The sequence below is a fragment of the Tiliqua scincoides genome, chromosome 7, assembly GCF_035046505.1.
Source record: "Tiliqua scincoides isolate rTilSci1 chromosome 7, rTilSci1.hap2, whole genome shotgun sequence".
Lineage (NCBI taxonomy): Eukaryota > Metazoa > Chordata > Lepidosauria > Squamata > Scincidae > Tiliqua > Tiliqua scincoides.
The window spans coordinates 27391362-27405732 of NC_089827.1; the positions used below are offsets into that span (position 1 = coordinate 27391362).

A 14371-nucleotide genomic window follows, 5' to 3' on the forward strand; every position below is an offset into this window, starting at 1 on the left:
GCTGCAGTAACCCTACTTCTGAGTAGGGCTGCAAAGGATTGGGTCGTCCTGGTAAGCCTTGCAGCTGCTGCGCATGATCCTCCTCTCTCTTGCCACTTCTGTCCCTGCTCTCAATCAGTTCCTCCCACCCCTCCTGCCCTGTTTACAGATGGGTGGGGACAGCAGGGGAGCAAGTAAAAAGAACTCTATCACACAGAGCATACCCTAACACACACAACATACCCCTTGACAGCAGTGCTGTTTTTCCGAGGTGGGCTTTTTGAAGGGGGGGTCGTGACATGAGTCCATTACAGTCATTAAAAGGTGACTTGGAAAGTGCCCGTTAGAACTCGGCAACTCTACTCAAGTCAAGCCACGGGTTTTCCCATCCCTGGTACTAAGTACATCTTAAACAATTAGTAGGAGAAGTAATGGCCGCTGCTTTTGCCACCCAGGACTGAGAATATTAAAGGGCATTTTAAGTATGTTATCTTATGATGCAACAAGCAGTGTTATGCTTTGTGGAAAGTAATGCCAGGGCTGTCAGTTCAAAGTGGCACTGTCCAGCTTCTTTGGCCTTTTAACTTTGGCTAAAAACATGTTACGAATGGATTCGTAGGAAACAATAGGGCTGTACCTATGTATGTATATACACACCAGTAAAGGAGGTTCCATTTTGCAACCTTGCAATCTGATACATGCTCCTCACTGCTGTTAGAAGTCCCCCCCCCCAAATCAGAGTACAACCGGAGATGCAATAGAACTTTCTCTGTCCAAAGTTCTGACTTTGCATTCTTTATCTAGCTCTGGGCCCTGAGAGGCTAGACTTTATTTCCTTCCAAGGTGCTCAGGGTAGATATATGGTCCCCACTCCATCTCACTTCACAACAACCCTTTGAAGGAGGTTTGAAAAAGTCACTTAGGACCCAATCCTATTCATATTTCCAGTACTGATACAGTCATGCCAACAGAATGTGCACTGCATCCTGTGGTGGTCGTGGGCAATCATGGAGCTCCTAAAGGTAAGGGAACGTTTATTTCCTTACCTCAAGCTGTATTGCGGCTGCATTGGTGCTGGAAAGTTGTATAGGATTGGGTCCTTAGTGAGATTCATGGCTGAGGGAGACTTTTAAAGTCCAACTCTCTTTCCACTGCTTCTCACCTTGGGCTATCTGTATATCAAGTTTCACCTTTCTTGGTAACTCAGTAGTACCCTAAACATTTGGTGACACTTATCCTGTACACTGTTCCTAAGGTGAGTCTTACAAATGCTTTCCTTTTAGATTTTTCTAGCAATGAATGTGTCTTTTGTTACATGTGTGGCAAATTTAAATTAACTTTCAATATTTCCTGTGAGTAAAGTCAGGCAATAAAACTGACTCAAATTCAGTCATTTTGAGTTAATCAGCGAAATCTATCAGACATCTTTATTTATATGTATTTATGCATTGAATAACCACTAGTAAAGAAAGCCTAAGTTCTGGAAGCACTGATGTATGTTCCTGCCTGCTCTTTCCCCCGCTTCCTTCCACTACCCAATATGCAATTCAATGTACTTGCTTTGCACCAATATGTGAGTCTCTATGAGATAAAATCATAGCCTATGTTTTGCTGTACAAAACTGTCTCATTTTCAAAAGTGACTAGAGATTGGGATGCTGTGGGGCATACATGTACCACACATTTCAAGTTTTTAGGTGACCTGAAAAATGCCTTAAATCAGGGGTGACAAACATAAGGCCTGCAGGCTGGATGCAGTACTCAGAAATAATTTCTCCAGCCCCCATGACAATTGGGCTGTCTTGTATCTTGAGAGAACAAAGTGCTTATTTCTGACCATCACCTGCTTAATGATATCACTTTCTGTTTAATGATGTCACTTCTGGCCCTCAGCAGGCACCATGAATGTTATTCAGCCCACTATATGAAACAGGTTTGACACCCCTGACTTCACTATTTGGGGGCTCACTTTGTTGTTCCCCCCCATTTCCTTTCTATGGAGATATCAAATGTCTGTTGTTCAGACTTTTCTAGTAATTCACATCTCAGCTTTCTGAGTAGCGTGGAAACTCAGTATTGTGAGTGGGCCTGAAAGTTTCTTTACTATTTTAGGGAACACTTGTCCTGTTTGAAAGAAAGGGGTAAACAATTCCCGTTTTCAAATAAATAGTCACTGTACTGTTTTGAACTATGTACGAGTATGTTCCAGATTTCAGGGCTCAAGGCTCACTGCAAAGAAAAATGAGTGATGGTGTCAAGGTGGGGTCAGCAGCTCAAAGGCAAGCAACATATGTGAACTGTGACAATTCTTCAGGATGCTAGTGCTCTACCTCAAGCAAGAAAAGGAGAACCATTGAGAAACAGAAGAACCAGGAGAGATAAGCACAAAGAAAAAGAAATGACCAGAAGAACTCAAATTAGACATTTGGGGATTTAGATAACACTTCCCAACAGCACAGAGATTAGAGACCTGATTCTCATTCTAGTGAGCATTCAATAGCTGCAGTACACACAGCAGGAAAGAACATACAAATCCCTTCTCACAGAGAAAATCCATTTTTAGATAACAAACAACATGAATAATAAGAAAGATGTTTAGAAAGATAACGGAAAGACTGGCTTCATGGTTACAACAGGCATTCAGAGTGTTCTCTTGTTACACATGAAAGCTCCTTTTTGAAACAGCTGGCTAAGACCATATCCACAGCTTATGATGTACATAGCTGTCAGAAATGGTGCTGTGTCATGATTAGCAGCCAAGAATCTGGCGATGCCTACCTGTTCTATAATGGTTACAAATGTCCTAATACAGAGGTTCTCAAACTGTGGGTCATGACCCGATTTTGGGTGGGTCGCGTAAAGGTGGGCAACGCCATCTTGGATTCTGGCTAAATGAGTTGGGTGGCGCCATCTTGGATTCTGGCAGAGGGCGCTGCCATTTTCCAAGCCTGCATCAGTTGTGTATGGGAGAAGCTTCTCTCCCTCAGGGTCTAAAAGAGCAGCATGCGCAGGCGCAAAAGTGCAAGACAACACCTGTTTCATTTCTGCAGTGAGCATGGCTACGTTGGCAGAGCAGAGCACAGCAGAGCAGAGCCTGCTCTTGAATTTCAGGTGAGAGTCTGAAGCTCCCCCCCTTGCCTCGGATGGGCTCCTTTGAAAAGCTTCTTGCACAAAGTTTGGGAGGGAGGATTCGGGGCTCAGAAAAGGATCTTCCTCCTATGAAGGATTCACTTGGGGAAAGTTTTGATGTGCAGCATATACAGAAACTAAAGCACTGAGACACCCAGGAGAGGGAGGGGTGGGGGAACTGGGAGCTAGGAAAGATGGGGTGGGGGGAACTGGGGTGAGTGGACTGAGCATGTGGATGATCTGGGGGGCTAGGAGAGATGGGATGGGGTGAATGGACTGAGCATGTGGCTGATCTGGGGGGCTAGGAGAGACGTGGGGGGGAACTGGGGCGAGTAGACTGAGCATGTGGCTGATATGTAGGGCTAGGTGAGATGGAAGACTCCCGTCTTATAGGTGTGCAGAGAAGTCTGGTTTTGCGAGATCTGTAGGAGGTTTCTGGTTGGTTAGTTTGCAAGTGCCATGAACACTGATGGCCATATTCAAAATATATCAATGCCATGCTCAACACCAGCCAGAAGCAAGCACACCCTTCACACGTACCTCATTTCAAGAAGTATATTGAATTTTACTGGTGGAATGCTTGGTAGCAATGGTAGCATGGGGCAGAGAATTGGGAAAAGGTTCTGTGTTGGAATTTTTTCTCTTGTCATTTGAAGTTTATGAGTTCCTAGATGAGAACCTGGAAGTAATGTCACTTCCTGCTTAATGACATCACTCCCGGCATTGGCATCACAGTGATGTCACTTCCTGCCTGATGATGTCACTTCCAGGTTAATGGCATCACTTCCGGTGGGTCACGGATGGATTGTCATCATGATAAGTGGGTTCTGGTCTAAAATGCCTGAGAACCACTGTCCTAATGTATAATAGTAATTAAGTCTGCTTCTGTTTTTACATATATAGAGTACATTTTTAAGGAGTGGGGAGTCAAGGAGAGGAAGAGAATATGGGACTTTGTGTGTGTATTGGTGCAAACATTTCTAATCCAGTGCACATGAGCAAATACATTAAAAGCCAGTCCTCTTTCATCTACCTGTGCAAAGTCAGCAGCAAGCCGCATTTTCCCGCCTTCACCCAGGGGCCTCAGTAGGCTGGCATTGCGAATAAAAAGCTCAATTGCTCTCTGAGCAATGGCTTCTGTGCTTTCATAGACAAAGTCATAACATTCAAAGTGTCTGAAGTAGTCATTCATTACTCTTGCTATGAAGCCTTGCAATTCTTTCATGTATAGAGAACAAGGCACATCGGGTTTTCCAGAAGATGGTAGTGACCTACCAGGAGATACATAAAGGAAAGCATGTTAGTTTCGCGAACAAACCATCACACTACTGTTTGTAACTTTGCTATTTCCCCCTTTTTCTGTGAAACATGACTGCAGTGGTAGTATGAATTTCAACAAGTATTTCAGATTAGAAATACTAGGAGCTCCTTTTGAAAGCTGTGTCTGAAATATCTTTTCCTCACATTTTCCTGCTCTTCTGAGATAATAAATCAAGCATTCACCATTCCCTTGAAGTACCTTCCTGACAGGTTGATTTTCATCAGCAAGAAAGCTCTGAATCCAACCTCTGACCTGGATGGGTTCAGCTGTTAGAAAATTATATTCTAATAAATTGCATCACATCAGGTGACATGATACAATGTTAACAGTTTAGTCTGGTTCCAAACTCTCACTCTGCTCCTGAGTTAAACTCTTAAATCTTAAATTTAGTTAGGGTGCAATCCTAACCCCTTACGTCTGTGCTTTCCAGCACTGGTATATGTCCAATGGGACATGTGCTGCATCCTATAGTTGGGTGTCACTCACGGAGGCCTCCTCAAAGTAAGGGAATGTTTGTTCCCTTACCTTGGAGCTGTATTTGCCCTGATGTCAGTGCTGGAAAGCACTGACATAAGAGGATAGGATTGTACCCTTACACAGATAACCAAAGAGCAGCCAGAATTGATACTGCTTTCTTCACAAATAGACTGGTTGATTGATAGCTGAGACAAGCACTTGTGAGGGCACTGGCATAATGCAATCTCTACTTTTAATATGGTACATTTATCATATACAGGTCCAGCCTATTTATACACTGATTTTTTATACATGAATTTGACTCAATACGAATGGCCCCTGCAAATGAGAAGGAATGTGCTGATCCCTGGAGAAGGGGAAAAATGCACCCCTTTAAAATCAGTTTTAAAAACTGAAGAGTCCTTTAACAGTAGCCTCCTTAATAGAGAGAGAGAGCAGCTGGCTGACAATCCATCAATCCTTCTCTCTCCAGCGGACCCCTCCCTTCCCCCTGAGCAGTGAAAGAAAGATACTTTGCATTGGTGAAGGGAGTGGTCTGAGTGAAGCCTTTCTAAGCACTTTGAGAGACTGATTGTTGGATTGTCCTCTTAATGACTCTATCTTAACATCACAAAGGTCAGCAAGGCTGTTTTTAAATCACCTAAGCAAAAAACATTGTTTTTTTAAATTGATTTGCTATAGTGTGTTTTCTTGCCATCCATGTGAGTGCTTGGAATGGAACCATGGAATAATGAGGCCCAACCTCTACATATCTAGGATAACATTGAAGAAGTTGTCCATTACCCAGAAAAGTCTTCCTGATGCATAGTGATTATAATAGCTTCAATAGAGTCTCCAACTGAGTTCATTAAGGGTTGCACAGCATTTCCCATCAAATCATGGATTGTCTACAAGAAAAGTATAATCATGGTTGAAAAACAAACAGGCAAAAATACATGAAACAACAATATTTTATACACCAGAAGTTCTGAAATACAATTAAATTATAAGATGTTTAACTAAATTTTGAACAATACTGTTTTATGGCATGACATATTCTAAAAGAAAATTAAACGCATTGTATTACTTGGCTGGAAATCATCCTGCTTGCCTTATGTGCAGCAATGGGTTGAACAAGAGCCAATGAGAGTCACTTATGACAGAAAAAATAGTTCAGAGTAGTTTAATATACTTTAACTACCTTTTCTAATGAGCCTTATATAAATGGAAATATATCTGACTATTTTATTGGGTCATTATCCATTAGCAGGTTTACAGCCCAGTCCTAAAGTGCCCAGAGGGCCAGGAATGCAGCAGCACCAAAATCTGCAGTATCCTAGGCACATCAGACAGATGTCAGCGCCTCCTAGGGAGAAGGGAACATTTGTGCTCTTCCACCGGGTAAGGAAAGTAGCCCTACCCCAGACCTGGAACGCCTCCTCCCAGTCTTCCCCCGTACCTCCACACACCTCTCCGCTGCCCGGTGGTCCGCACAACCACTGAGCCATGGAGCACCGGTGATCCACCAGCGCTGAGCTAGCACTGGCACTGGACTGGTGATGAGGACCACAAACATGGTTTATGGCATGTTTGCAACACTCACCGCCAGCGGCGTGAGCTCATGATTGGGCTCTCAGAGTGCAATCTAGGAGCCCTCTTGGGATGGCACAAGAGACTTCGGCTGGCGCAGGAGACTTATGCCGACCTGGAGGTGTTGCAAAAGTGCTATAAGGCACTTTTGCACCACTGCAGGAGTCAGGAGGTCGGTGCACACATGTGTGCTGGTCTCCGGAGGCTGAATCCAACTTTGCTGGGGTAGCAGAAGAGTCAGTTTGTGTTGGCCAAGTCAGGCCGGCATGTTAGTCTGGGAAGGGTGAAACGGGCATTCGGGGGCAGGGGGGACAGGGTCCTGTAGGAGGGGCAGGACCAGGATCCGGCACTTACTCCCCTCCTGGGCGGCCCAGCCTTACATTGAGCTGCTCATGAGAGGATGCGGGGACAAAGGAGCGAATAAGCAGCGCATCCTGGGGCATTCCGTGTACAAATGCTTTTATGCGAATGCCCGAAGTCTACGAGCAAAGGTGGGAGAACTGGAATGTCTGGTGACAAGGGAAAATATTGACATAGTGGGCATAACGGAAACCTGGTGGAATGCGGAGAATCAGTGGGATACCGCAATCCCGGGCTATAAACTCTACAGGAGGGACAGGCAGGGGCGTGTTGGAGGTGGGGTGGCCGTTTATGTTAAGGAAGGGATAGAATCCAGCAAAGTAGAGATTGAAGGTGGGTCCGACTCCACCGTAGAATCTCTGTGGGTTAAATTACCAGGCTTGTGCAGCGATGTAATACTGGGGGCGTGCTATCGTCCTCCAGACCAGAAATCTGATGGGGACCTTGAAATGAGGAAACAGATCAGGGAGGTGACAAGGAGGGACAGGGTTGTAATCATGGGGGACTTCAATTATCCTCATATTGACTGGGTCAATTTGTGTTCTGGTCACGATAAGGAAACCGGATTTCTTGACGTTCTAAAAGACTGTGGCTTAGAGCAGCTAGTCACGGAGCCCACCAGAGGACAGGTGACTCTGGATTTAATATTGTGCAGTATGCAGGACCTGGTTATAGATGTAAACGTTACTGAGCCATTGGGGAACAGTGATCATGCTGCGATCCGTTTTGACGTGCACGTTGGGGGAAGAATACCAGGCAAATCTCTAACAAAAACCCTTGACTTCCGACGGGCGGACTTCCCTCAAATGAGGAGGCTGGTTAGAAGGAGGTTGAAAGGGAGGGTAAAAAGAGTCCAGTCTCTCCAGAGTGCATGGAGGCTGCTTAAAACAACAGTAATAGAGGCTCAGCAGAGGTGTATACCGCAAAGAAAGAAGGGTTCCACTAAATCCAGGAGGGTGCCCGCATGGCTAACCAGCCAAGTTAGAGAGGCTGTGAAGGGCAAGGAAGCTTCCTTCCGTAAATGGAAGTCTTGCCCTAATGAGGAGAATAAAAAGGAACATAAACTGTGGCAAAAGAAATGTAAGAAGGTGATACTGGAGGCCAAGCGAGACTATGAGGAACGCATGACCAGCAACATTAAGGGGAATAATAAAAGCTTCTTCAAATACGTTAGAAGCAGGAAACCCGCCAGAGAAGCGGTTGGCCCTCTGGATGGTGAGGGAGGGAAAGGGGAGATAAAAGGAGACTTAGAGATGGCAGAGAAATTAAATGAGTTCTTTGCATCTGTCTTCACGGCAGAAGACCTCGGGCAGATACCGCTGCCCGAACGGCCCCTCCTGACCGAGGAGTTAAGTCAGATAGAGGTAACTCAGATAGAGAAGAGAAGATGTTTCAGACCTCATTGATAAATTAAAGATCAATAAGTCACCGGGCCTTGATGGCATCCACCCAAGAGTTATTAAGGAATTCAAGAATGAAGTTGTAGACCTCTTGACTAAGGTATGCAACTTGTCCCTCAAAACGGCCATGGTGCCAGAAGATTGGAGGATAGCAAATGTCATGCCTATTTTTAAAAAGGGAAAGAGGGGGGACCCGGGAAACTATAGGCCGGTCAGCCTAACATCCATACCGGGTAAGATGGTGGAATGCCTCATCAAAGATAGGATCTCAAAACACATAGACGAACAGGCCTTGCTGAGGGAGAGTCAGCATGGCTTCTGTAAGGGTAAGTCTTGCCTCATGAACCTTATAGAATTCTTTGAAAAGGTCAACAGGCATGTGGATGCGGGAGAACCCGTGGACATTATATATCTGGACTTTCAGAAGGCGTTTGACACGGTCCCTCACCAAAGGTTACTGAAAAAACTCCACAGTCAGGGAATTAGAGGACAGGTCCTCTCGTGGATTGAGAACTGGTTGGAGGCCAGGAAGCAGAGAGTGGGTGTCAATGGGCAATTTTCACAATGGAGAGAGGTGAAAAGCGGTGTGCCCCAAGGATCTGTCCTGGGACCGGTGCTTTTCAACCTCTTCATAAATGACCTGGAGACAGGGTTGAGCAGTGAAGTGGCTAAGTCTGCAGATGACACCAAACTTTTCCGAGTGGTGAAGACCAGAAGTGATTGTGAGGAGCTCCAGAAGGATCTCTCCAGACTAGCAGAATGGGCAGCAAAATGGCAGATGCGCTTCAGTGTCAGTAAGTGTAAATTCATGCACATTGGGGCAAAAAATCAAAAATTCACTTATAGGCTGATGGGTTCTGAGCTGTCTGTGACAGATCAGGAGAGAGATCTTGGGGTGGTGGTGGACAGGTCAATGAAAGTGTCGACCCAATGTGCGGCGGCAGTAAAGAAGGCCAATTCTATGCTTGGGATCATTAGGAAGGGTATTGAGAACAAAATGGCTAGTATTATAATGCCGTTGTACAAATCTATGGTAAGGCCACACCTGGAGTATTGTGTCCAGTTCTGGTCGCCGCATCTCAAAAAAGACATAGTGGAAATGGAAAAGGTGCAAAAGAGAGCGACTAAGCTGATTACGGGGCTGGGGCACCTTCCTTATGAGGAAAGGCTACGGCGTTTGGGCCTCTTCAGCCTAGAAAAGAGACGCCTGAGGGGGGACATGATTGAGACATAAAAAATTATGCAGGGGATGGACAGAGTGGATAGGGAGATGCTCTTTACACTCTCACATAATACCAGAACCAGGGGACATCCACTAAAATTGAGTGTTGGGCGGGTTAGGACAGACAAAAGAAAATATTTCTTTACTCAGCGTGTGGTCGGCCTGTGGAACTGCTTGCCACAGGATGTGGTGATGGCGTCTAGCCTGGACGCCTTTAAAAGGGGATTGGACAAGTTTCTGGAGGAAAAATCCATTACGGGTTACAAGCCATGATGTGTATGCGCAACCTCCTGATTTTAGAAATGGGTTATGTCAGAATGCCAGATGCAAGGGAGGGCACCAGGATGAGGTCTCTTGTTATCTGGTGTACTCCCTGGGGCATCTGGTGGGCCGCTGTGAGATACAGGAAGCTGGACTAGATGGGCCTATGGCCTGATCCAGTGGGGCTGTTCTTATGTTCTTATGCTCAGGTCTGCACCACCTCTTTAGGTGGCTCCCCTTAGGCCAGCCGGTCTGCCTGCTCCAGGACAGGTTAGGATTGGGCTGTCATACATGTGTTTTTTTCCCCTTCTACCCCCCCCCCCTCCACTGATAAAGGAATGGGTAGACCACTGAAGATAGAGAATCAAGAATTAACTCCAGAGACAATAGTAACAAACAAAAGTACTAGATAAACCAGGAAAGAGGGATCGGAGAGTTGCTGTTTCTTAGTCTGAGGTGGGATGAGGATAGAAAGGCCTTAGGAAATGGCCCAAGAACCACTTCTGAAAGTTAAGACCTTACCTTTTTCAACACAGTTTTAAACAAACGCATATTACAAGCTATGAGCTTGGGCTAGTTTTAAGTGTGGAAAAACAACAGATTCTGTCTCTTTGACTTGCTAATAGCTAATGTTCACCTACCTTCAAGGCTGTGCTAATCGTTTGCTCAGAAGCTTCTGGAAATGCACTCTGACTGGAGACCACCTAAAAAAATATAGAACATTTTATCATATATGGAGGCCTTGGGGAACCTAATGCTCATTTATTGCTACAACTTTTACAAGGTATCAACAGTGACTCCTTCGTGTTCATGTTATAGATCAGTGAATTTCAATCTTTTTCATCTCATGGCGCATTGACAAGGCTCAAAAATGTTCAAGGCACACCATCAGTTTTTTTACAATTGACAAGGCACACTGCGCTGCCAGTGGGGGGCTTACATTGCCCAACGGCCCTACTAATAAATGATCCTCTCCCAATTTCCTATGGCACACCTGTGGACCATTTGCAGCACACCAATGTGCTGTACACTGGTTGAAAATGGTTGCTCTAGAGCAGGGTTCCAAACTTTTTGGCAGGAGGGCCACATCATCTCTCTGACACTGTGGCAGGGGCCTGAGAAAAAGGAATTAATTTACATTTAAAATTTGAATAAATTTGCATAAATGAATATATTAGAGATGGAACTTATATGAATAAATGAAGGTTTTGAAATAGCTAAAGGCCTATAAAAGGCCTTGCACAAAGCAAGGTCGGCCTTTCCTTCACTGCCACTGCTGCATCACACATGTGAAACAGCAAGCAGTGGAGGGAGCCCTCGTCCCACAGCTCATGCGAGAGGTTGAACTGCCACCCTCATGCTGAGAGTAGTTGCGTCTGGCCAGTACGGGCTCCAGCAAGTCTTTGGAGGGCCAGAGGCTCATTGGAAACTGGGGGCTCCCTGAGGGCCGGATTGGGAGTCCTCAAGGGCTGCAAGTGGCCCCCAGGCCAGGGTTTGGGCACCCCTGCTCTAGATATTTTTAAAAGTTTGCCTCTGTATCGCCCCCTTCCTAATCTCACTCTAGATCAGATTTTGCAGGGGACCAAGTTTGAGAGATGGTGAAATAGTGCTTTTTGTCTGTTAAGACTACAGCTCCTCAAAGTACAATCCAGGAGGCAGAAACCTCCCTCAAAATGGACCTTGGAATTCCTATTTTCTCTGCCTGTAACATTTCTAAAGGTACTTTCATAGGAGTAATTCTAAGTGCATGATTTAAAAAAAACATACACTGCATCTACGCTTGTACCAAACACCACAAACCCCAATTAACAACTTGAATCCCTACAGACCATTATCATTTTTAAATGCAGAACCCGAAAATCCATCTCCTGGCTTGGATTGTAATAGTTGCCTGGCCAAGCCCAGTAGATTCTACGACTTCTTTTTGAACAACAGATTCCCATGTCTTAGCATAAACTGTTTTTCACACTTTGAGGATAGTCTGAAAAGCAGTTTGTGATTTGACACAGAAATCTGTCATGCAAAAGGAAGAAGTAAAACATTCTACTGGGGATGACCAAGCAGCCAGGCTCCTCACTGCAACTCATCTTCCCCTACAAACTGAAGCAAACAATAAACTAACTTATATTCTGCAATGTATATCAGCAGCCAATCTAATCTATAGTCCCTAATGGCACAAAAATTGTGAGATTAAAATATCTGCATGTCTTCCACTTTTACAATATTGTTTCCAATCTCAATATCATAGATTGAATCGAAGGAGAAAAGCAATGCATTCTGGACTCTCACTGGAGATTTGGAGCTTGTGCTTCTCAAAAACCTGCCCCTCTGCTACAGAGCAAAGCATGTTAAAAATGGAGAGATGTTTTCCCATGTTTTCAAATGCAGTTTGTGATGAATTTGTGTTTCAAATGCATTGCATGTGGGTCTGCTGCTTAGGGGCTGATGGAAATAAACACTGGATGGACCATATTGAAGTCTTTGATAACACCTAAAGTAGCTCTTTAGATTCTAGCTCATGTGACTATTCAATTGAAGACCTAAGTGGCTTTTTGTAATTATTACAGTAACCAAAAACAGTCTATAATTTAGGCAAGCGAATTGAAGAATCTATATCCTCTCCAGTTTAATTCAGGATTTCTGTATAAGCATTCAACCCAGATTTCACAACAACTACTTCAGATTCTATGGCACTTACTTTGAGTACAGACTGGTGTAGCCTGTATAGTGAATTCACTACAGTTACATTTCTCCTTTGTCCTTCAGTTAAGGGTCCAATCACCTGGCTGGCATCTCCTTGAGTGGATAGCTACAGTATGGATAACAGTAATGCAAATTATTTATATTTAAGTATATTTAATCCAAATATATAAAATTCTTCTTCTTAAGAGTCTGAAAGGAAATGTAACACTACATTACATTACATTTAATTTTAATATCTAGCAAAGGTATCCTGGAATTGTATTTTTTTCCTCCTATGAAAAATGGCACCTTGTGTTTTAACCATTACAGTTTCCTCATCTCACTTTTTCTTAACTTTTAATAATTCCTAAGAACTACTCTTATTTTCTATATACGAGAAACATTACATTCAGAAAGCCATTGCTGGAATAATTTATACAGGTTGTCTACCTGCAGGAAAGGGCAAGACCAGCACAGCTTGACTTGAGTCATGTTACCAGTCTCCACCCCCCACAACTCGATTAGAAAATGAGTCCTAACAGGTGAACTTTCCAAGTCGCCCACAATGTTTTTGCAAATTGAAAAGACTCAAGTCATGAGTCTTGCCCTTTAAAGAGCCAGCCATGGCTCCATGGAAACTAATGGAGCGGTGGTTGCTGGTGTGTGTGCATGTGTGTGAATTCTCTTTAAACACTCCCCTGCTGTCCCCATCCCATCTGTAATCAAGGGGGAGGGGGGAATGGACTGTGTGAGAGCAGGGACAGAAGCAACAAGAGGGAGGAGGGTCATATGCAACAGCTGGGAGGTTGACCAGTATGACCCAATCCTTTGCAGCTCTACTCTGAAGTAGTCCTACTGTCATTCAATGAGGCTTCCTACTCCCAAATAAAATGGAGCCCACAGGAGCCACAAGGCTGGAAAGTGTGATTGCTATGAACTGCCTTTCCTCCACTTCTCCACCTCCTTTTCCCCCTCTAGCCAATCCTGACACAAGAACCCCCTTGGTCTCCTCCTTCTGCCATACTTCATCCCAAAAAATCAGACCTCCCATCCATTGTCCAATGATCACTGGTTCATTCAGAGATGGACAAGAGAGCCTGCTGCTCGATGCAAAAGCAAAACATTAACCCTTCTCTGCCTCTTGACTGGAACTTCCCTGCTGCTAGCCCAGTCTGAATGATGGAGGTCTTTCACACCATAAAAAAGTAAGCAAGCACACCCACACACTTGAGTCTGTACGCGTGACAGACTTGAGTCTGTATGCGTGGCGACTGAGTGCTGAGTCACTGGCCTCAGACTTGAGTCAGTGTGGAGTCATTGACGCAGGTGACTTGAGTGTACATGAGTTAGCAAAAAAAGATTTTTTTGCTACTCAGACTTGAGTCACCTGTCTCGAGTTCCCATCCCTGTCTACCAAACTGAAAAACTGCAACACTTGGAAAGCTACTCATGGACATGCTAAAAAGGCAGGTGAGCCCATGACTGCCTGACCCCTGAGAGGGGGTCAAATGCCAGCTCCCCTTACCCAGTAACATGCCAAACAGTGCTTCTGCTGCTCCTCTCCCACTCCCTATATTAAAAAAAGGAAGAGAGTGACAGAGCAGAAGAGGAAGTGTGGAGGAAAGTAGTGGGCTATTATTCTCATTTCCCTCTTCTTTTTCAAATTCAGAAAGCAAACAGAGATAGACAACCCCATTTCCTGACCATCTCAGTTGCCCTCTTGAATCACCAGCTCTAGTACCAGAAAATCCCATAAGGCCCTCAGGAAGCCATCTGGATCCATTAGCCTCAGGAGACGGACCATACCATTAGACCAGGGGTCTCCAAACCCGGGCCCAGTGGCCAGATGCGGCCCACAGCAAGCCTCTTTCCAGCCCACAGCCAACCTCTTGTCCCCTGAAAGCCTCCAGCCCACTCAACTGAACATGACCAGCACTGTGCTCTGATTGTGTCTGGAGGATGTTCTGAGGGC

The 14371-nt window shown here is 44.8% G+C and overlaps 1 protein-coding gene across 1 annotated transcript in view; it reads right to left on the reverse strand.

Moving 5' to 3' along the window:
* COG5 (component of oligomeric golgi complex 5) overlaps positions 1-14371 on the reverse strand; it is a 219712-nt gene that overhangs the window by 17742 nt on the left and 187599 nt on the right. The window contains exons 15-18 of the mRNA XM_066633437.1: positions 12416-12526; positions 10359-10421; positions 5689-5792; positions 4141-4378 (exon numbers count right to left, since the gene is read on the reverse strand). Coding sequence (XP_066489534.1) covers positions 4141-4378; positions 5689-5792; positions 10359-10421; positions 12416-12526 — 516 coding nt within the window. The remainder of the gene's footprint in view (positions 1-4140; positions 4379-5688; positions 5793-10358; positions 10422-12415; positions 12527-14371) is intronic.